The 25084-nt window shown below is 41.9% G+C and overlaps 1 protein-coding gene across 1 annotated transcript in view; it reads right to left on the reverse strand.

Moving 5' to 3' along the window:
• The window catches only part of nphp4 (nephronophthisis 4), an 804312-nt gene that overhangs the window by 145482 nt on the left and 633746 nt on the right, over nt 1-25084 (reverse strand). Inside the window, exons 18-19 of the mRNA XM_034171910.1 lie at nt 19030-19168; nt 11209-11213 (exon numbers count right to left, since the gene is read on the reverse strand). Of these exons, the coding sequence (XP_034027801.1) occupies nt 11209-11213; nt 19030-19168 (144 nt within the window). The remainder of the gene's footprint in view (nt 1-11208; nt 11214-19029; nt 19169-25084) is intronic.

Consider the following 25084-nt stretch of genomic DNA (forward strand, 5'->3'; position numbering starts at 1 on the left):
GCCGGTGCTGATACCCAAATGAGATATCTTGAAGAGGATTAGAGTTTACAACAGCCTTGGACAGGACGCCAGTCCATCAAAGTTACTACCTCAGCCAAGGCTGTTACCCATTCACAGCTGGGTGGACTGGGACCAAGCAGATGAAGTATCTTGTCCAAGGACACAGACAGCTTGACATTCAGGAGCCCAACTCCTGAGCTACTCACTCAGCAAACTTTAAGGCATGGAGAGAAAATGTTACACAGTCAAGTTCACTAACAGTAAAACATCTGGACTAGTTTCCACAGCACTTGGTGACTGCAACACCTGCACTTTACATGTTTGACAGTGAAGAATTTAAAATGAATGAATGAATTTATTTTGAACATAGAAAACACACACAAACACAACATAAAAGAAAAAAAAAACATCCACAAGAAAAATATGTCAACTAAGAGAAAATGCTCAAAAAGGAGGAAGAAAGTAAACACTTATAAACTCCTACCCCCTTCACACAATTTGTATATTAAAATACACAACAGCTTAATTACATCACTATGTAATTCCAAGGTATTACAGTCCAACACCCATCCAGTGCTTCAAAAAAGAAAAAACCCATAAATAATTAAAGAAAATCAAATATATAAACATTTTTGTCTAGACATAACCCATCTGTCATTATGAACCTGCTCGCCTGCATACGTTCTTAAAGTTGTTCTTCCTTTTTTAAGTACTCTACATTAGTGCTTCTGTTCAATTCTTCATTCAACCCTTTCCACAAATCCACCCCACAAACTGAAATAACACACTCTTCATAGTTGTGTGAACAAAGTGCTTAACATTCTTCTTAAATTTCAATTTATTTTCATTTACGAGGTATCTTATAAAACTAACCGGCAGTTTTATTAAAAAAAAAACAAAAAAAACTATATGGATTTGATTGACATGCGATTACACCAATCATGCTTGTACCCTCGTGCGCATGCGTAAGTTTTTTCACGCGTGTCGGTGACGTCATTTCCCTGTGGGCAGACCTTGAGTGAGATGTGGGTCCCGCCCTCTCGGCTGAATTCCTTTGTTTCACATGCTGCTCGAGATGGCGCGCGTTGCTTTATCAAACTTTTTCTGGACCTGTGAGGAATATACAAGTGGACACTTCGAGAAATTCAGCTGGTTTTCGGTGAAAAGTTTAACGGCTGATGAGAGATTATGGGGTGTTTCTGTCGCTGTAAGGACTTCCCACGGAGCAGGATGTCCTGCAGCACTTCCAGGCGCCATCGTCCGCCTGTTTTCAAGCTGAAATCATCCTAATTTAAGGCTCTGTTGACCCAGGACGTCGTGAGAGAACAGAGAAAGATTCAGAAGAGGCCGGCATGAGGACTTTATGCGGACATTCACTGTTTAAGGACATTTGTAATGAAAGACGTGTGGCGCAAATTCGCCGAGTCGTTTCCGTGACGACTCGGTGAATCTTGTGTGTGCCCGCGACAGGAAAAACACCTCCGTGTTGAAAACCATTTGTAAAATTCAGGCGGCTTTTGATGGCTTTCAACAAGTGAGTAACTGAGAAATTGTTTAACAGCTTGGGTATGTTCCAACTTGTCCATTAAGGTTTCCAACGGAGGTGTTTTTCCTGTCGCGACCCCCCGCGGTTCGATCCGGCCCGACATGCGACTCTGCCCGCACGTTCTTTCATTATAAAATGTCCGTTAACAATGGAATGTCCGAATAAACTCCTCATGCCGACTTCTTCTGAAAGTTCTCTGTTCTCTGATGACTTACTGGGTCAACAGAGCCTGAAATGTGGAAGTTTTCAACTTGAAACGGCGAGACGCTGCCGCCTCGAAGCGCAGATCGCTGTCAGGCGCCGTGGGCTGTCCTTACACTACCAGACCAAAATCTCTCATCAGCCGTTAAAATTTTTACCTAAAACCAGCTGAATTTATCGAATGGTGTCCACTCAGTTGTGCCTTACAGTTTTGAAAAAAATTTTGATCAAACAAAGCAGCAGTCTCTGAGCCATTCCTAAACAATGAAAAAATCGACGAGAGGGTGGACGACTCCTCACGCAAAGACTGCCCACAGGCGAATGACGTAACCGACAGGTGTGAAAAAACTCTTGCATGCCCACGAGGGTTCAAGCATGTCTGATGTAATCACACGTGATTCAAATCCATATGGTTTTGAAAAAAATAATAAGGTCGGATACTTTTCTAATAACCTCGTATATAGCGCCAAATCACAACAAAGTTGCCTCAAGGCGCTTCACACAAGTAGGTCTAACCTTACTTAACCTAACCTTAAATTATAACACCCCCCAATCCCCGTCACAAACATCTTTTGAGTATAACCCGAGGTACATTGTTTTTTACTTCATACATATCTATGTTTTGTATTTGATACAAAACATAGATTGTACAAATTTGTATTTGTGCATGTGCCCACAAAAAGTGTTCGTGTGGCTCCCTGTACCTCATATTATGCACAATCCTAACGGCCTGTTTTTGTAGTATGTATAAAACCCACTCCTGCCACATTTCTCCATGTAATGTGGAATTGTGTCAGGAAGGACATTTGACGTAAAACTTGTACCAATTCAACATGTAAATCCACTTCGGATTTGGTGTGGCAACCCAGAGTACAAAGAAGGGAGCAGCTGAAGAGACGTTTTATAATGATTGCACCAGGACTGCCACAGGACCTTCCAGACTTCACAAGCAATGTGGTCGATCTATCTGACTTTACTTTATGTTATTGTGCATGTCAACATGACCCAAACTAGAATTCTCACTTGTCTTTATCTGTGTCTATCAGAAACCAACTTTCAGAACTGTACAATACATCGTTGGTTATAGAAATTTTATGGAGTCATTGACTTCATTTGTCTTATGTCAGCCACATGATGAGGTCTGACAAAAACAGCCTTCATTTTACAACTGATCGAACCCATTTCTGTCATTCACATCTTTATCATCACATATATTGTAGTATTAAAACACATTATTTTTTTTTTGTCTTTTTTGTTTTTTTCACTTCAGTTGGACTTTAAGGTCTTTAAAATCATTCATTTTGGTTATGCTCCCATTAATTAAACCCGTTTTAGGTGTTCCACACTGGAATGGTTAAATGCAGCGTGCGAAGAGTTTCTGAGGCTGCACATGGTGCACGGCGCTTTCATGTGAAATATGGCGAGTGCAGCAATTAAGTGGCTTTATCATGCAGATGTGACAGCTCTATGAGCTTGTAGGAGTTTCAGAAGGGGAGCTAAAAGCACCCTCCACATCTTTTGGAGACAAATTCCTTCATCACCAAACCGGTAATGGCCAGCAGCTAAATGAGTAATGCGGAGCGGGTGTTGCCATGCACACAGACAGCGCCGTTCTGCAGATTAATGGGCAAGGTGTCTGCCATCCTGCCGTATTCCCTTCGTCATCCATCACGCCGGTCCGGCCGCACAGCTCACCTGAATGCATCTGTTTGAGTTATATTTCCCAAATATTACTTACAAGACATTACTTCTGCTGTCACATCAACATTTACAATCAATAACAAAGCCACAGAGACATTTCATCTCCAGCACCCCATCACAAGCTTTTCTCCACCTTTAGTTTTGGGAAATATTTTCGATGATGGATGAGCTCATACAGTAAGTCTGTGAACACGCAGGAACACCCCGAGCTACTTGCTCACAATAAAAAAAATGGACTGTTGATGAGCCCGATGATAATTTAATCAGCCACTCATATTAATTAATCTGCTATCAGTGGCTCCATCATCCAGGTCATCAGAGAAGATCTAAGTTAGAGTTAATGCTGGTTGACGTGAATGTCACATTATACATCCCCAGGGGTGTAAACACCCCAGCTGACTGTTCAAACGAAACTGATGACCTCCCCTGTGTGAAATAAGCCAGGCCATGATCTGAGTTTGCGCTGCACACAGTAAACCTCGGACTACTACGGTCTCTGAGGAGGAGCGTGGCTGTGAACAAAGATCCTGTGGCTGAACTCTATCAAAGTTATTGACTACCTCTCACGCTTGCATGACAATAAGCTTAGTTGGCACCGTCCCACCTGCATGCCCTCTTTTCTCTCTCAACGATTCATGAGGTAAGGCCACAACAAACGTGAAAAGAGATTGATATGCAAAGTGACTGGTGTGCATCACATTCTTTTTGATGATCTTTGAATAAATCAGAATGATCAATCAATTGATGACAGCTGTCATGGCTGTCACTGCCATCACACTGTACCTCGCAGCCTTTTTTTGGTCATACTGACAGTCACACTGTAACATTTTTGTCTTCATGTGTCGAGTCTGCTAGTAAGAAATACGGTTGCTACAATGTAAGCCTTTGATGAAGATGTCATCATCAGGCTGTTTCAGTTTATTTCTAAATGTATGCATTTGTCACGTTACTAGTAGAGTCCCCCAGGTCTTAGGTTCAACATCAAAACAAGTTGAAATGATTTGTTGGCCCTCACATCTGTAGATGGATATAAATAATTGTTAGCAATTTTGTGACAGTCTGCCATGTTAATCACCAATCATCAATCAATCTTTTGTGTAAGTGTATTGGCATTTTATAACCTTTTATTAGGTCCGCCAAGAACGTAATAAAATCAAGATATAAAATAAAATAAATAGAATAAAAGCAGGAGTCTGTCAAATTATTGCACGGATTTTGATGACATTTTCACCACAGATAGGTATTAGGACACGGAAGACTCCATTAAATATTGGAGGTGATACAGATCTGGATTCTGGATCAAAATTTTACTTTGTATGCTACACTTTGTTGGATTTTGAGGATTACGTCAAAACTACTTAACAGATTTTCACCAAATGTTCACCACACTGGTGTTAAGTCTTGGAAGACTCCATTAGATTTTGGAGGTGATCTGGATCTGGATCCAGATTCTGGATCAGGATTTCACTTTGTAGACTGTTAAAGATTATGTCAAATATTTGGGGGTCAGTTGCTGGAGCCTGTCCCAGCAGTTATAGGGCGTGAGGCGGGGTACACCCTGGACAGGGCGGCAGTCTGTTGCAGGGCCTCATAGCGACAAACTCATTCTCACACACCTCCACCCAATTTAAAGTTTCCGATCCATCTAACCTGCACGTCTTTGGATGTGGGAGGAAGCCAGAGAACCTGGAGGGAAGTGACATGAACATGAGAAGAACATGCAAACTCCACACCGAAAGGACGACGTGGGAAGCAATCCCACGATCTTCTTGTTGTAATTGTGAACCACTAATCTACAGTGACACCAAAAACAAATTATTTTAAGCCTCAATATTAGCTGTCAAATGTGATATCTTACATTTCATCATGTAGAAACCAGTGGTCTCAAACCTGGGTGACAAGAAGGTGCAGGTTTTTCTTCCATTTTATTATATGGTATGGGATTTTGCCAACTTCTGATTGGCCTATTCGCCACTTTCTGAGCTGTATCACATGCCAAGTTGACCGCTGGTGGAGCTGAGTAGACCGCACGTGCGAAACGAGTACACCTCGCCTGCAGTGTACCACTAGCTAATCGAGAAACGCCTTCTATCGATAACGGCCAATCAGATAACGCGATACAATGCCTACTTTGGCTGTCAGTTTGTTGACAAGATGGCAGAAGACAGGTTTACGTCTGTTAGCGACACTGACTTAAAACAAATTTTACACGAAAAAGATGCAAAGAACACCCGCAGAAATACACAGTCAGCAGCCAACCTGTTTCGCAAGTACGTCACTGAATTGGGACATGCGCCCAACTTTGAAACTTATGACAGACGGATGCTTGACGGAGTACTTCGTCACGGATTTAACAGGCATCTCCAGTCGATTGATGGGATGTCAGTTGGTGCAGTATGACAGTAATAATAAAGAGCTGAAACTTGAGATTGATTTTTCAGTTTTAGTATGTTTGACAAACTCCCAATTTTCTTGTTTACCATATAAAAAAGAAGTTATAGACTTTTGATTTCGGTGTACCTGTGATTATGCGGACCTGGTCAGGTCCGCTAATCACAGGTACACCGAAATCAAAAGTCTATAATTGTATAATATCATCAGCAGATATTTTACTAATGAACTTTTCGACTCAATTTAAAGTTGTGTTAGTCAGTGAGATCTGCTGGTGGCATCTGTGGATATAATGAAAACCTGAACACTCTGGCCAATTATAGAACCGGGTTGTGGAAACAGCCCTGCATGACACACACGCACACACACACACACACACACACACACACACACACACACACACACACACACACACACACACACACACACACACACACACACACACCACACACACACACACACACACAGAGTTTTGTTCCACAGCAAATGTATTGCTGTTACTGAAAACACCACCAGAGTTATGCCTGCATGATATTGTGTGGCTCGATGACATGATTATTTATTTACTGATTTATTATTTGTCCATTTCCGTACACTCCATCATACACTGTTATCATGTTAAGTATTAAGTATACAGACTATACAAGCAGCAAAACTGAGCTGCAGAGAAATAAGGCCTGGAGTTACTTTCGAGTTCAAACTGCAGAAGCTGACACTGGTTCAGTGTAAAGATAAACTCATGACGACCGAAAGAAAGAGGCAAAGAATGTTGATGTAAACAAAACAAGACGTCAGACGGCTGATGCAAACTCTACACAACACAATGTAAATGTATAAGTCAATAAACACATCTGTAATGGTGTTTTCAGCTATGTATAGCTTCATCATATGACTTCTGTGTGACTTCGTTATGAAGTCTTCATATCTACCAATCACAGTGGTTAGAAATGTTGCCTCATAGAGAAAAGGTCCCGGGTTCACTTCCCAGCTGGCCCTTTCCGTGTGTGCGTTTGTATGTTCTCCCTGTGTTTGTGTGGGTTCACTCTGGGTGCTGCTGTATCCTCCCACTTCAAAAGACATGGTGTGTTAGACATGCATCCTGTCCAGGGTAAAGCCCCAGCTCCCGCCCTCTGACCAGTGGGATAAGCTCCTCAGTGACCCTTAATTGTAAGATGGGGGTACAGAAAATAAATGAAAGAATATTTGCTTTAGATCATCTATTTAAATGTGTGTGATCATCTAAAAGAAATGTAATTTTTAAGACCAGGTTTTCCCTCACCTTTAACCAAACTGATCCAAAATCTAATCACTTCTGGATAACTATTCAAGGAACCTTCCCATTCATTTTGACGGAAATCAAGCCAGCTATTTTTGATTTATCTTGTCCACAGAGACACACACCCCAGTGAAAAGAATACCACTTTATCCCTGCTTCACCAACACACAAGGTAATGACAGATGACTGGAGATTAAACTAGAGACAAAAGAGTGCATGAACCTCTGGAGTGGACAAATGCAGGTACATTCCTCACTGAGAAGAAACTGAAGAAGTAAATCCTGTAGAGGCCCAGAGATTCAGCCGCTTATTCTTCGATTCCATAGTGTGAGCACAAGTCTATGACCTAACCCCAAAATGGGACATCACTCCATCACAGGTTACACCCCCAGGCTGTCTACAGGCAGTCCATTTACACTGAGACAATACAGATGAAGCATCTTGTCCACAGCCACACAGGTAACATGACCAGGAATTGAACGAAGGTCAACATATTGGTCCCCAACTCCTGATCTCACTGAGCGACCTGCTCTGCACTGAGACCTGGAAAGGATAAAATATGTTCACCCCTGCATATAACAAATGTCCCTGCACCAAAACGGTGGCAAAAACATTATGTTTTTGGTGTATCACTGGTATAAATGTTCTGCAAGAAGGCTGTGATAATGTCACAATATGTTCCTGAGCACAGAATGCCAAATGGTATTAGATGATCTTTCCTAAACATTGGGGACAATTACATTTTTCAGAAAAAACCTTAAAGAATAGCCATGGATCCAGGTTTTCAATCAATCTGGAACACAGACCAGACATTTCAAAACTAATCAATATGACCTGAAGTGTTTTCTCAGCCTCTGGTTTGATTAGCTTTGTGCATGCTCATTCCAACGCAGAGCGCAACACAGACAAGCTGTGCTTTTGTCTCACAGTCTGTGACAAAAACAGTTTATTTCATATCTTGTGAAAGCTGCATTTAAAAATATATATATTTCTCAACTCATGTATTCAGTAGTTCTATTTACTGGACTCTTAGCCAACAAAGAAAGTGCCATTTTTCTCACGCTTATATCATTCCAGCGTACGAAGACTTGCTATCAACAGCAGCCACATTCTGAAGTGTTTGAGTAGCATTTATCACGGTTGGAGTTGTACAACCCGGAACACCTGGATATTACATGCCAGCAGTGTCACCATGAGCCAAAAGGACAAAGGTCAGGTTTGTTAATAGGGATGTTTGTCATGATATATACGTATGCAAACATTTATGCACAGTGACGGGCAGTGAAAGATTTGTGGGAATCTGAACGGAACAAAAATCATGACAAACAAGAACAATCAGAGATTTCTGATGTCCGCCAATCCGGATCCGGATCACCTCCAAATTCAGTGAAGTCTTCCATGGCCTAATATCGATCTGTGGTGCAAATTTGGTGAGAATCTGTGAAGTAGTTTTGATGCAATCCTTCAAAGCGTATATAAAGTGAAATCTGGATCCAGATCACTTCCAACATTTAGTGGAGTATTCCATGGCTTAATATCTTTCCGTGGTGAAAATTTCATCAAAATCCATGCAGTAGTTTGACATAATCCTGCTAACAGACGATAAATAAATAAATAAATAAATAAACACAGATGATGTCATTATATCCTTGGCAGATGTAATAACTACAGAAAGCTTGGCACGCCGCCACAGGAAGCTGATGAGGATGTTGACAAATCCCTGAAATATCATCCAGATTGCACCTGTGGTGTGAGATATTGAAAAATACTCTAAGGATCTTTAATGGTATAAATGCTTGGAAAGGCTCTGTTCTTTTGGTAACCCTAACTACTGTACATGCAATCAGTTATATGCTCTATTGTTACCACCACATCAAAACTAGGAGGAACACAGTTCAAAAGGTCAAACTAAAGTTTTATTTTAAAACAAAACACAGAGTTGACTGGCAGGAACAGAATGTGAGATAATGAGTACTGTCTACCACATGTAAAGCAGCACAGCACACAACACAAGTGTCATTGCTAGTTTCCACCCAATACAGTTTCAGCAGCAGTGGTGGCCAAGTGGTTAATGCGCTTGGTTTCAGTTCAGAAGGTTCCGGGTTCAAATCCCACCCCTGCCACATTTCTCCATGTAATGTGGAGCTGCGTCAGGAAGGGCATCTGGCGTAAAACCTGTGCCAATTCAACATGCAGATCCACCTTGGATTTGCTGTGGCGACCCCGAGTGCAAACAAGGGCAGTTACTTAGGGTAGTTACTTACAGTTGTCATTTTCATGCCCATTGTCCATCTTCCCTCTGGCTCGTTGATACAGCTCATTTGGACAGCTCATTGTCCCCCGTGCGCGCGCACACACGCAACCAGGTTGGTGCTTGAGTGTGCGTGTACTACCAGAAAAAGGTTGTGTACATCCTCAGAGCAGCAAAAAAAAAAAAAAAAAAAATCATGTCAGAAATTAGTCCAGCTTTTCATTCTTTCTTCCTGCCAACAGCCTCCAGACAGTAAAATTAGTTATTGGTTAATTGGGCAGCACGTTGGTTTACTGGTTAGCACTGTTGCATCACAGCAAGACAGTCATGGGATCAATTCCCACCTGTGGACTTTCTGTGTAGAGTTTACATGTTCTCCCCATGTTTGCTTGGGTTCCCTGTGGCTGCTCTGGCTTCCTCACACATCCAAAGACATACAGGTTAGGTGGATTGGAAACTTAATAATTGTCCAGGTCTCCCTTGCAAAAGAGATCTCAATCTCAATGGAAATAACCTGGTTAAATAAAGGTTCAATAAAAATGGAAGAATTTATGGATCAGTTCCCACTTGTGTATCCAAATTCCTTGAGCATGGGAAGCGAGGACGATAAAACAATAAGGGATGCTCCCAGATTTGGACTGATATAAATTAACTCAGCTGTGGAGGGGAGCAGAGATCGATCACTAATGATTAAATGCAGAGTGGTGCATACAGAGCAAAAAGAGAAAGAAACAGTGCATCATGGGAACCCCCCAGCAGTCTACGTCTATAGCAGCATAACTAAGGGATGGTTCAGGGTCACCTGATCCAGCCCTAACTATAAGCTTTAGCAAAAAGGAAAGTTTTAAGCCTAATCTTAAAAGTAGAGAGGGTGTCTGTCTCCCTGATCTGAATTGGGAGCTGGTTCCACAGGGAGGAGCCTGAAAGCTGAAGGCTCTGCCTCCCATTCTACTCTTACAAACCCTAGGAACTACAAGTAAGCCTGCAGTCTGAGAGCGAAGCGCTCTATTGGGGTGATATGGTACTACGAGGTCCCTAAGATAAGATGGGACCTGATTATTCAAAACCTTATAAGTAAGACGAAGAATTTTAAATTCTATTCTAGAATTAACAGGAAGCCAATGAAGAGAGGCCAATATGGGTGAGATATGCTCTCTCCTTCTAGTCCCCGTTAGTACTCTAGCTGCAGCATTTTGAATTAACTGAAGGCTTTTTAGGGAACTTTTAGGACAACCTGATAATAATGAATTACAATAGTCCAGCCTAGAGGAAACAAATGCATGAATTAGTTTTTCAGCATCACTCTGAGACAAGACCTTTCTGATTTTAGAGATATTGCGTAAATGCAAAAAGGCAGTCCTACATATTTGTTTAATATGCGCTTTGAATGACATATCCTGATCAAAATAACTCCAAGATTTCTCACAGTATTACTAGAGATCAGGGAAATGCCATCCAGAGTAACGATCTGGTTAGACACCATGCTTCTAAGATTTGTGGGGCCAAGTACAATAACTTCAGTTTTATCTGAGTTTAAAGCAGGAAATTAGAGGTCATCCATGTCTTTATGTCTGTAAGACAATCCTGCAGTTTAGCTAATTGGTGTGTGTCCTCTGGCTTCATGGATAGATAAAGCTGGGTATCATCTGCATAACAATGAAAATTTAAGCAATACCGTCTAATAATACTGCCTAAGGGAAGCATGTATAAAGTGAATAAAATTGGTCCTAGCACAGAACCTTGTGGAACTCCATAATTAACTTTAGTCTGTGAAGAAGATTCCCCATTTACATGAACAAATTGTAATCTATTAGATAAATATGATTCAAACCACTGCAGCACAGTGCCTTTAATACCTATGGCATGCTGTAATCTCTGTAATAAAATTTTATGGTCAACAGTATCAAAAGCAGCACTGAGGTCTAACAGAACAAGCACAGAGATGAGTCCACTATCTGAGGCCATAAGAAGATCATTTGTAACCTTCACTAATGCTGTTTCTGTACTATGATGAATTCTAAAACCTGACTGAAACTCTTCAAAAGACCATTCCTCTGCAGATGATCAGTTAGCTGTTTTACAACTACACTTTCAAGAATTTTTGAGAGAAAAGGAAGGTTGGAGATTGGCCTATAATTAGCTAAGATAGCTGGGCCAAGTGATGGCTTTTTAAGTAATGGTTTAATTACTGCCACCTTAAAAGCCTGTGGTACATAGCCAACTAACAAAGATAGATTGATCATATTTAAGATCGAAGCATTAAATAATGGTAGGGCTTCCTTGAGCAGCCTGGTAGGAATGGGGTCTAATAAACATGTTGATGGTTTGGATGAAGTAACTAAAGAAAATAACTCAGACAGAACAATCGGAGAGAAAGAGTCTAACCAAATACCAGCATCACTGAAAGCAGCCAAAGATAACGATACGTCTTTGGGATGGTTATGAGTAATTTTTTCTCTAATAGTTAAAATTTTGTTAGCAAAGAAAGTCATGAAGTCATTACTAGTTAAGGTTAATGGAATACTCAGCTCAATAGAGCTCTGACTCTTTGTCAGCCTGGCTACAGTGCTGAAAAGAAACCTGGGGTTGTTCTTATTTTCTTCAATTAGTATGAGTAGAAAGATGTCCTAGCTTTACGGAGGGCTTTTTTATAGAGCAACAGACTCTTTTTCCAGGCTAAGTGAAGATCTTCTAAATTAGTGAGACGCCATTTCCTCTCCAACTTATGGGTTGTCTGCTTTAAGCTACGAGTTTGTGAGTTATACCACGGAGTCAGGCACTTCTGATTTAAAGCTCTCTTTTCAGAGGAGCTACAGCATCCAAAGTTGTCTTCAATGAGGATGTAAAACTATGATGAGTACTCATTCTCAGCATCTGTGTGGATGTTAAAATCGCCCACTATAATATAATTATTCTGAGCTAAGCACTAAGTCAGACAAAAGGTCTGAAAATTCACAGAGAACTCACAGTAACGACCAGGTGGACGATAGATAATAACAAATAAAACTGGTTTTTGGGACTTCCATTTGGATGGACAAGACTAAGAGTCAGCTTTCAAATGAATTAAAGCTCTGTCTGGGTTTTTGATTAATTAATAAGCTGGAATGGATCTGGAATGGGATGGATCTTTTTTTTTTATTATTGAGGCAGAAGATATAGGAATATTTTGCAGCTTTGCTCAGTGACCACAATTATGTTCATCAATAAGGTGAGAAACCAGGTGTGTTTTAACACAAATTTTGTTAAATAATTGAAGTCTGTATTAACCAAGTAGTAATAATAATATTAGTAGCAAGTGTCCCATGTTCCGTCATTGTAGGTGATCACACTACATGCAACTGAATCAGTCCCATACCACCTCCGCAAGTTGGTCCAGACAAGTGCAACCATGCCAGAACCCAGCCCCAGAGCACTCACACTAGTCAAACAAATTGAGAATGGATGGTGTAACAGTGTAACAGTCCAGAGTTGTATGAGTACACTCTGTCTACAGCTCAAGGAGAAACTTTAACCTCACCGTGACCTTTTGCTGCAGTTGGATCTTCCTGCTCTCCTGCTGATGCACAGCAGCCATGATGCTGAGTTTGCGGCAACCATCATCAGGGTCATCTGAGTTGGGATCATCAGGAGTGATGGTGTCAGGTTTACTCTGGCTTCTGGACGACACTAAGCGATTCACATCCATCTCCCGCCTCTGTGCTTGTGCTGTGTTCCTTGCTGAAATGGACAAACAGCTCGCATCATGAATAATTACTGAACAGAGCGGAATCTAATCTCTCTGTCTGGGACATGTGGAGGGTTTGTAGAACATATGGTCAAAATGGCAGAGACGTGTCGACAGACCTCTAAGCCACCATTTCGACTAAAGAAACAACAGCTTGTCCACAAGAACCGTCCAGTCACACAGCTGGAACCACTACAACTGGACTGCAACACCGCCACTGGGAAACACAGACCACAATTATCTTTCACTCCAAGGCTGTGTGTCCTCTGTAAGAACTGAAATATTTAATTACCACTAACTCATTCAGCTATCAGTCACGATGCACTCCATCTCATTTGACTGAATCATGCAAATTGCCCCAATTTTATTTGAAAGAAATGTGCCTAATTTTACATTTTGGAACAATGTTTAGAAAGGAGAGAGCTGCTAAATAACATTTTGAGGTCTAAAAACAACTTTAGGTTTTTCCCCCCACACAGTTGTAACCCTGTGCGGACTATGTGCTGCAATGTGATGGAAGATAAAGCCTGAATGAAACTGGCCAAAAACCTTGGGCGGATATGAGCACTGCTGCATACAGAAATATAGAGGAGTGCTGCATGAGTGAAACAAAAAACAGCAGTATGGACAAACAGGGAAAAGAAAGTCAGGACATCAGGCTTGATCCTCTTGTCAAGTCTTTAAATGTCACTTCTTTGGAAACTTTACCTGTGTTACTGTACCTTTTTTGTGTTGTGTTCTTTTGATTTTGTTTTCCTGCTAATTAGTTAGCTTCTGTTGTAGGTTCAGTTCTGAGCTCCAGCGAGTATTCATGACTCTCTCTCTCATATATATACGAGGTCTGTCCATAAAGTATCGTACCGTTTTATTTTTTTTTAAACTATATGGATTTGATTCATATGTTTTCACGTCAGACAAGCTTGAACCCTCGTGCGCATGCATGAGTTTTTCCACGCCTGTCGGTGACATCATTCGCCTGTGAGCACGCCCTTGTGGAAGGAGTGGTCCCGCCCCATCGTCGGATTTTCATTGTCTGGAAATGGCGTAATGATTTGGGGTTTTTTTCCATCAGAAATTTTTTCAGAAGCTAGAGGACTGGCACCTAGAAACCATTCGAAAAATGTATCTGGCTTTCGGTGAAATTTTACAGACTTCACAGAGAACAAGGACTGTTACTACAGCTTTAAGGACGGCCCACAATGGCGCTCGGCGCGCCGCGCTCTGAGCCGACAGGCACGAACCACGGATCATTTCTAAATGGATGGCTGTGTGGAGCTGGGCCCGTCGTGTGCACTTTCTCTGGTTATCACAAGAGCTGGACATCAACCATTTTGCGGCAGATTTCACTTTTAACAAGAGATTTTGTCGTGGAAAGCCGCGCGGAGGCTTTGTGCATCACGACCCATTCGCTGTTCGAGCGAGACAAAGAACACCTCCGTTCGGCGTGCCAGAGGACAAGTTCGGACATGCCTATCTCGGCTTTCAATGCTTACCAGTCGAGTGAGTTATAAGAGAAATTGTGGAGAGCTGGCTGTGAGCACGCCTTGTGGGAGGAGTGGTCCAGCCCCCTTCGGATTTTCATTGTCTGAGAAGTTGCTGAGAGACTGGCGCTGTGCTTGATCAAAATTTTTTCCAAAACTGTGAGGCACATCCGAGTGGACATCATTCGAGAAATTCAGCTGGTTTTCGGTGTAAACTTTAACGGCTGGTGAGAGATTTTGGATTGTTTCTATCGCTGTAAGGACTTCCCACGGAGCGGGACGTCGCGCAGAGCTCCGAGGCGACGTCGTCATCCTGTTTCAAGCTGAAAACCTCCAAATTTAAGCCTCTGTTGACCCAGGACGTCGTGAGAGAACAGAGAACTTTCAGAAGAGGTCGGAATCAGCAGTTTATCCGGACATTCCACTGTTAAAGGAGATTTTTTTTAATGAAAGACGGCAGACAGATTGGCGCATCGGCTCGCAACCGGCGCGGCGCGCCCGCCACAGGAAAAACACCTCCGTGTTGATAACCATTTGTAAAATTCCAGGCGGCTTTTGGTGGCTTTTAGTTGAGTGAGTATCTGAGAAATTGTTTAACAGCAGGGCATGTTCCAACTTGTCCTTAAGGCTTCCAACGGAGGTGTTTTTCCTGTGGCGGGCACGCCGCGCCGGCTGCGAGCCGACGCGCCAATCCATCCGCACGTCTTTCATTAAAAAAAATCTCCTTTAACAGTGGAATGTCCAGATAAACTGCTGATTCCGACCTCTTGTGAAAGTTCTCTGTTCTCTCACGACGTCCTGGGTCAATAGAGGCTTAAATTTGGAGGTTTTCAGCTTGAAACAGGATGACGACGTCGCCTCGGAGCACTGTGCGACGTCCCGCTCTGTGGGAAGTCCTTACAGCGATAAAACAATCCAAAATCTCTCATCAGCCGTTAAAATTTTCACCGAAAACCAGCTGAATTTGTCGAATGATGTCCACTCGGATGTGCCTCACAGTTTTTGAAAAATTTTTGATCAAGCACAGCGCCAGTCTCTCAGCAACTTCTCAGACAAAGGAATTCCGACAAGGGGGCTGGACCACTCCTTCCACAAGGCGTGCTCACAGGCGAATGACGTCACCGACAGGCGTGAAAAAACTCTCGCATGCCCACGAGGGTTCAAGCTTGGCTGATGTAATCACACATTATTCAATCCATATGGTTTTTAAAAAAATAATAAGGTCAGATACTTTTCATCACAGACCTCGTGTATATATATATATATATATATATATATATATATATATATATATATATATATATATATATATATAATATATTTATATATATATATATATATAAAACATCTAATTATATATATAACATCTAACATCTATTAGTTTATGAAAAGTCACTTCTAACAAGACTCTGAGTTTTTTCCAAGTGGAAAATTTTTGTGGAATTGGAAGCTAGTATTGACAGATGTTTGCGCTCTACGTGTGCGGTGCTCTAGTTCTTACGGAACCCGGGAGAGGTCACTTAAAGTGATATTTTTTTTCTGGCCATGATAATTTGTGCACACGTTTTTCCTTTAATTGAGCCCACAAATTAATAAAATGTACTCTCAAATTAATAAAAAGTGTGCATGTTTTCTGGCCATCATAATTCGTGCACACATTTTAATGGCCATGATAATTTCATGCGCACGTTTTCCTTTAACTGAGCCCTCGAATTACTAAAACGTGTGCACGTTTTCCTGGCCATCATAATGCATGTGCACGTTTTAATGGCCGTGATAATTCATGCGCACGTTTTCCTTTAATTGAGCCCTCAACGTGCACACGTTTTCCTTTCGTTCAAAATGAACTTCATAATATGACAATTGTTATCCTATCGGCATCCTTTTTAATGTGCTTAAACTCCAGATGATGCCATGCTGGGTAGCTGGAGTTCTCTATATGTCCTTGTGCGCTCAAACCATTTGTTATACCCTGACCACATACATTTCTAATGGGGGAAATGTATTACACTGTCTCCTGGTTTGTTGGCTAATAGCCAACATTATGTGTCAAGACAATATGAGTGCACGTTTTACAAATTGTAGCCACGTTTAGTAGGTCGTGCCCTTGCTTTACTCAAACGATACTTAAAACGTGTGCACAATATTATAAAACGTGCGCACATTCTCTCTACATGCAATACATTTTGCGATGACACTTCCATGGCTCCGTAAGTTCTCAATGACATTGGAGCATTTTTCAATTTTGTCCTCTGTGTAATTCTTCATTGACCACCTAAATGGAGCTACCACCCAGGGATGGCCATCATACATTTTTTTCGTTAGGCCATGGTACACTGAGGCTGGATTCCAAGTGCTGTTTAGTAGCCTTAAGTGGTACTGAAAACCTGCTTGGCCCATTCACTATAGGGGGGCTATGGGTGTCTTTAGCAACACTTAAGGTAGATTAAAAACTTTGTGTAGGTTGACAGTAATTCAAGGAATCTATATGCAGATTTATAGAATATATTATCAAGCAGGTTTTCAGCAATACACTGAGAAATGTGCAAAATGTCATTCTTGGCTTTTAGGGGGACCCTAGGATGCTCTTATAATGATTCAAGGACACAGACATTTTTCTTACCTGTAGGCAGCCTCCCAAATAATTCTAAACTAGAGAAAAATGTATTGGTCAGATTTTTTTTAAATGCAAAAATGATGTGAAAAATGCAAACTAGTATTATTATTATTATTATTTTTTTTTTTTGCCTTTGTTATAGGCCCACAGGGATTCAACCAGAAAGGCCCCATTTACCATGACCAGACAGTCCCCTGTAGTTGTCTTTACCAAATAATAAAAAAAAAAAAACAATACTGTGGACAGTATGGGGATCTTCGTCTAAAGGAGTAATAATAATGACATTTCAAAAAGAAGATGTACTCTTTGAAGGCCACTCCTTGCTGCTACCTGCAGATGTGTGATACTGTGCATTTGTTGTTCATCACTCCACCATCACACACTAATGTTTCCTGGAGTATCATCTGTCCATCCACGTCCCACTGTGATTGGCACAGATAAGGAGATACGCTATCAGTACCCATGCTGATGGTAATTTGCATGTGGAGCAGACGTGTCCGGCCTCGTGCATCAGCGAGCACGGTGGCAGACTGCTGATGGGATTTCCAGCAAAGCCGTACTCAGAGCTGAGCTTAGTTGTATAATGCCACTGTGATTTGATATTCTTGACAGAACATTCAACATATATTAATCTGAAGGCAGCAACTGGATTTTATGTACTTTATTCATTTATATCTTTTTTCCCAAAAGTGCAACTCATCACCATTCCAGCAGCCACCCTGCTCTATTCCTCCTCTTTCTTCACTCCCGGCATCACTAGCCATCCCAGGACATTCTTCCTGAGCCTCCTTATCAAAGAGGCATTGACTCAAAAGCCAGTCACTTAACCAGATAATGCCGGGGTGCGCCGCCTGTGCAGAGCGGCAGACAGGAGCGGGACTGAACACAGTCACTCTGTTCGCCTCGGCTTACTGAAGCCGCTGGACTCCAGTGAAAGCAATTAGCTGCACTCCGCCTTTGAAATGCCACACATAAGGTGCAGTCAGAAGAGCAAAGACTGCTGTGTGGTGTCTGTGCACGTTGGAGACACGAGAGCAGAGGAAATAAAACATTGCACTGCTGTGAATAAATGACTGCAACAATTGGGGGACTGCACTGTCGTGAACGTATGCGCGCATTAATTTGCAAACATGTTTTATGCAGTGATTTCTGTCAATGCATGTGTGAAGTGTGCTATGAACAAACGATTTCCAAACACAATTAGACAGCAGCTCTGTGTTGTCTTCCCCTCAGGCTGTGGAATTTAACATCTGCCAGACCTGTTTAATGCTGTTGGGAATAATTATCTACTTATTTGCAGCCGTGGATCCCTTTGCAAGTGTGCGCACACCTCTGCCACAGTCCACAATCCAGGACAAGTCCAGCAGCACCCACCAGCCTTCTGGAGACAGCTTGTCTAATTGAGGAAAAAATTGGTTTCCATGTGCATGTGTGTACGTACGCCTGTGTTTAAACTGCGCACACATGCACACACACACACACACACACACACACACACACACACACACACACACACACACACACACACACACACACACACACACACACACACACACACACACACACACACACACACAGTATACAAACAGGACTGTAGCAAGCCACCAAAGGTGCTTCTGCAAGCTCAATTAGGCTGAAAATTGAGTGGTTCAGCGGCGCAGCCAACAGACAGAATGTGAAATGGATCTAGTCAAATTGATCAAGGCGGGAGCACAAAGAAAGACAGTAATTGCTTCACATACACGTGCGCTGAGGAACAGACTGAAAAGTGAAAGGAGGGTCTATAGTTAAGGAAGGGAAGCACACAGACACAGAACTCAGTGGACTGGCGATGGCAGCACGTACCATTTTGATGAAGGATGTTCCTGGAGGGCAGGCTCCCTCCTCTGAAAGTACACGTGACCTCACGGGGTGTAATGATGTAAGAATGGGACACCGTCACGTCACCTGCTGTCTTCTGGCTGGGATCTGCTGTGAATCCTGCAGGAAGGAGACACATCCACAACCTGTGAGCTCGCACATTCACATCGAAATAAAATCCAAATTACTCTGACCTATACCTGACTGGTGGTTGGCTCTCACTGCAGTATTGTATCACTTCCTGTTCCGGAGCACAGCGGAGTTTTGCTGTATCTGTTAGCTGTTTAATCTGCGTAGTTACATTGATCTAGATGACTAGATAATGATTTGTTTCACAGTGTAATCTTCACGTGCCTTAACTAAAGCACTCTCTCTGCTGAATCACCTCTAAATTATTCACACATTATTCACTTTGTGTGTTTTTAGGAATCCGCTAGCTTAGCGCAGCTACTAGCTCTTAGCTGGTTTAGCATGGCGGCTTCTCCTGTCTCTCCTGCACTTCTCTGCTCTGGGTGTGAAATGTTTAGTTATTCCTTGGCCTCCTTTAGCAGTAATGGTACTTGTAATAAGTGTAGCTTATTCATAGCTTTGGAGGCCAGGGTGGGCAAATTGGAGACTCGGCTCAGCACCTTGGAAAATCCTACAGCTAGCCAGGCCCCTGTAGTCGGTGCGAACCAAGGTAGCTTAGCCGCCGTTAGCTGTCCCCCAGCAGATCCCGAGCAGCCAGGAAAGCAGGCTGGCTGGGTGACTGTGAGGAGGAAGCATAGTCTTAAACACAAGCCCCCTGTACACCACCAACCCGTTCACATCTCTAACCGTTTTTCCCCACTCGGCGACACACCCACCGAGGAACAAACTCTGGTTATTGGCGACTATGTTTTGAGAAATGTGAAGTTAGCGACACCAGCAACCATAGTCAGTTGTCTTCCGGGGGCCAGAGCAGGCGACATTGAAGGAAATTTGACACTGCTGGCTACGGCTAAGCGTAAATTCGGTAAGATTGTAATTCACGTCGGCAGTAATGACACCCGGTTACACCAATCGGAGGTCACTAAAATTAACATTGAATCGGTGTGTAACTTTGCAAAAACAATGTCGGACTCTGTACTTTTCTCAGGGCCCCTCCCCAATCGGACCGGGAGGGACATGTTTAGCCGCATGTTCTCCTTGAATTGCTGACTGTCTGAGTGGTGTCCAAAAAATGAGGTGGGCTTCACAGATAATTGGCAAAGCTACTGGGGAAAACCTGGTCTTGTTAGGAGAGACGGCATCCATCCCACTTTGGATGGAGCAGCTCTCATTTCTAGAAATCTGGCTAATTTTATTAAACCCTCCAAACCGTGACTACCCAGGGTTGGGACCAGGAAGCAGAGTTGTAGTCTTACACACCTCTCTGCAGCTTCTCTCCCCCTGCCATCCCCCCAATAACCCATCCCCGTAGAGACGGTGCCTGCTCCCAGACCACCAACAACCAGTAAAAATCTATTTAAGCATAAAAATTCAAAAAGAAAAAATAATATAGCACCTTCAACTACACCACAGACTAAAACAGTTAAATGTGGTCTATTAAACATTAGGTCTCTCTCTTCTAAGTCCCTGTTAGTAAATGATATAATAATTGATCAACATATTGATTTATTCTGCCTTACAGAAACCTGGTTACAGCAGGATGAATATGTTAGTTTAAATGAGTCAACACCCCCGAGTCACACTAACTGTCAGAATGCTCGTAGCACGGGCCGAGGGGGAGGATTAGCAGCAATCTTCCACTCCAGCTTATTAATTAATCAAAAACCCAGACAGAGCTTTAATTCATTTGAAAGCTTGACTCTTAGTCTTGTCCATCCAAATTGAAAGTCCCAAAAAACAGTTTTATTTGTTGTTATCTATCGTCCACCTGGTCGTTACTGTGAGTTTCTCTGTGAATTTTCAGACCTTTTGTCTGACTTAGTGCTTAGCTCAGATAAGATAATTATAGTGGGTGATTTTAACATCCACATATATAGATGCTGAGAATGACAGCCTCAACACTACATTTAATCTATTATTAGACTCAACTGGCTTTGCTCAAAATGTAAATGAGTTCACCCACCACTTTAATCATACTTTAGATCTTGTTTTGACTTATGGTATGGAAATTGATGACTTAACAGTATTCCCTGAAAACCCCCTTCTGTCTGATCATTTCTTAATAACATTTATATTTACTTTAATGGACTACCCAGCAGTGGGGAATAAGTTTCATTACAGTAGAAGTCTTTCGGAAAGCGCTGTAACTAGGTTTAAGGATATGATTCCTTTTTATTATGTTCTCCAATGCCATATACCAACACAGTGCAGAGTAGCTACCTAAACTCTGTGAGTGAGATAGATTATCTCGTCAGTAGTTTACATCCTCATTGAGGACAACTTTGGATGCTGCAGCTCCTCTGAAAAAGACAGCCTTAAATCAGAAGTGCCTGACTCCATTGTATAACTCACAAACTCGCAGCTTAAAGCAGATAACCCGTAAGTTGGAGAGGAAATGGCATCTCACTAATTTAGAAGATCTTCACTTAGCCTGGAAAAAGAGTCTGTTGCTTTATAAAAAAGCCCTCCATAAAGCTAGGACATCTTACTACTCATCACTAATTGAAGAAAATAAGAACAACCCCAGGTTTCTTTTCAGCACTGTAGCCAGGCTGACAAAGAGTCAGAGATCTATTGAGCTGAGTATTCCTTTAACTTTAACTGGTAATGACTTCATGACTTTCTTTGCTAATAAAATTTTAACTATTAGAGAAAAAATTACTCATAACCATCCCAAAGACATATCGTTATCTTTGGCTGCTTTCAGTAATGCTGGTATTTGGTTAGACTCTTTCTCTCCGATTGTTCTGTCTGCATTATTTTCATTAGTCACTTCCTCCAAACCATCAACATGTCTATTAGACCCCATTCCTACCAGGCTGCTCAAGGAAGCCCTACCATTAATTAATGCTTCGATCTTAAATATGATCAATCTATCTTTATTAGTTGGCTATGTACCACAGGCTTTTAAGGTGGCAGTAATTAAACCATTACTTAAAAAGCCATCACTTGACCCAGCTAATTATAGGCCATCTCCAACCTTCCTTTTCTATCAAAAATTCTTGAAAGGGTAGTTGTAAAACAGCTAACTGATCATCTGCAGAGGAATGGTCTATTTGAATAGTTTCAGTCAGGTTTCAGAATTCATCATAGTACAGAAACAGCATTAGTGAAGGTTACAAATGATCTTCGTATGGCCTCAGACAGTGGACTCATCTCTGTGCTTGTCCTGTTAGACCTCAGTGCTGCTTTTGATACTGCTGACCATAAAATTTTATTACAGAGATTAGAGCATGCCACAGGTATTAAAGGCACTGCGCTGCGGCGGTTTGAATCATATTTATCTAATAGATTACAATTTGTTCATGTAAATGGGGATTCTTCACAGACTAAGGTTAATTATGGAGTTCCACAAGGTTCTGTGCTAGGACCAATTTTATTCACTTTATACATGCTTCCCTTAGGCAGTATTATTAGAAAGCATTGCTTAAATTTTCATTGTTACGTAGATGATACCCAGCTTTATCTATCCATGAAGCCAGAGGACACACACCAATTAGTTAAACTGCAGGAATGTCTTACAGACATAAAGACATGGATGACCTCTAATTTCCTGCTTTTAAATTCAGATAAAACTGAACTTATTGTATTTGGCCCCACAAATCTTAGAAAAATGGTGTCTAACCAGATCTTTACTCTGGATGGCATTACCCTGACCTCTAGTAATACTGTGAGAAATCTTGGAGTCATTTTTGATCAGGATATGTCCTTCAATGCGCATATTAAGCAAATATGTAGGACTGCGTTTTTACATTTGCGCAATATCTCTAAAATTAGAAAGGTCTTGTCTCAGAGTTATGCTGAAAAACTAATTCATGCATTTATTTCCTCTAGGCTGGACTACTGTAATTCATTATTATCAGGTTGTCCTAAAAGTTCCCTGAAAAGCCTTCAGTTAATTCAAAATGCTGCAGCTAGAGTACTGACGGGGACTAGAAGGAGAGAGCATATTTCACCCATATTGGCCTCTCTTCAGTGGCTTCCTGTTAATTCTAGAATAGAATTTAAAATTCTTCTTCTTACTTATAAGGTTTTGAATAATCAGGTCCCATCTTATCTTAGGGACCTCGTAGTACCATATCACCCCAATAGAGCGCTTCGCTCTCAGACTGCAGGCTTACTTGTAGTTCCTAGGGTTTTTAAGAGTAGAATGGGAGGCAGAGCCTTCAGCTTTCAGGCTCCTCTCCTCTGGAACCAGCTCCCAATTTGGATCAGGGAGACAGACACCCTCTGTACTTTTAAGATTAGGCTTAAAATTTTCCTTTTTGCTAAAGCTTATAGTTAGGGCTGGATCAGGTGACCCTGAACCATCCCTTAGTTATGCTGCTATAGACTTAGACTGCTGGGGGGTTCCCATGATGCACTGAGTGTTTCTTTCTGTTTTTGCTCTGTATGCACCACTCTGCATTTAATCATTAGTGATTGATCTCTGCTGTCTTCCACAGCATGTCTTTTCCTGATTCTCTCCCCTCAGCCCCAACCAGTCCCAGCAGAAGACTGCCCCTCCCTGAGCGTGGTTCTGCTGGAGGTTTCTTCCTGTTAAAAGGGAGTTTTTCCTTCCCACTGTCGCCAAGTGCTTGCTCATAGGGGGTCGTTTTGACCGTTGGGGTTTTTCTGTAATTATTGTATGGCTTTTGCCTTGCAATATAAAGCGCCTTGGGGCAACTGTTGTTGTGATTTGGTGCTACATAAATAAAATTGATTTGATTTGATTTATACATGCTGCCACCAACAAGATCAGAGTAGCTACTACAATTTATAGGTTTGATGAGCTCTTTGTCAAGCAGACATCCTACTGTCTTCAAGCAGGTTTCATCTTGATTCGGATCTAGAGACAAGATGCAGATAAGGAAAAGCTGATGGCTGGACAAAGGTGAAGACACACAGTCCATACCACCCCTTCGTGACCAGCTGCAGTACTAGAAATGGAATCTATCTTCTAACCATGGTTTTTGTTGATTCCTAGTCTGTGGTAACTGCGACAGAACCGCTGGATAATTCTGGCAAAAAGCTTTCATCCCAAAGTTGACTGCATTATGTCATTGAGAAAGATACACATTCTTTCACAACATTTCTGTCTCGTGTCACTTTGCTGTTATTGCCATGATCCATGTGTGTGTGCCCTCATGAACCTGAGTTATGATTTTGAATTGTTTTCTGTGATTTCTCTGTGGATATGTGTATAATTCAGCCCAGTCTCACGTTTTTTGTTTTTTTTTTGTGCTCCCATCATGAAATTAGTCAAATTTTCGTGATGGGGTTTTAACTCACTATTACTAACCCTGCTCCTACCCCCAACCCTAACCATAACCACCCCGACCCCCCGCTTCACTTTTCATTTCGTGCAGCCATCACAGAATGCATTAGAATGAATTTGTGCTGCCGTGAGGACAATGAGGCGCTTTACGTCATAATATCGCGAACCAATAGATTAATGTATATTTGGTGCTGCTGAATCACGACTTGCCATGAGACCAGGTTGGTATAATCTCACATATGCCATCCCACGTGCCCTACGTAGCTGTCATTCTGGAAATGAGATGCTGGTTTCCCCCCATAGGATTCACAGTGTAACTACAGGACGGTGTTGAGTACAGAAACCTTATCACCCTACTGCACATTTTTATTCCCCCCGTGCCTACAGTTGGTTTCACTTTCACTTTTCATTGTGCTGTGCACACCAGGCATTGACCCCTCGAAGCTAATTCAGTTTTATTAAGTAGTGCTCTGTCAAGTTTAAAAGGGGCTGTTTTTAATCAGACGATGGCTGCCGGATGGTTAAGTCATTCTACTTGCCACTTTGGCTTTCCCAGTCTTATTCCAAGCCTGTTTTTTCTGTGAAAACTTTTGATTTTCGGTGTTTGACTTTCCGCGGTGGCCTCTGACTACTGAGCATGCCTGCCAAAT

The sequence above is a fragment of the Thalassophryne amazonica genome, chromosome 6 (genome assembly GCF_902500255.1).
Source record: "Thalassophryne amazonica chromosome 6, fThaAma1.1, whole genome shotgun sequence".
Classification (NCBI taxonomy): domain Eukaryota; kingdom Metazoa; phylum Chordata; class Actinopteri; order Batrachoidiformes; family Batrachoididae; genus Thalassophryne; species Thalassophryne amazonica.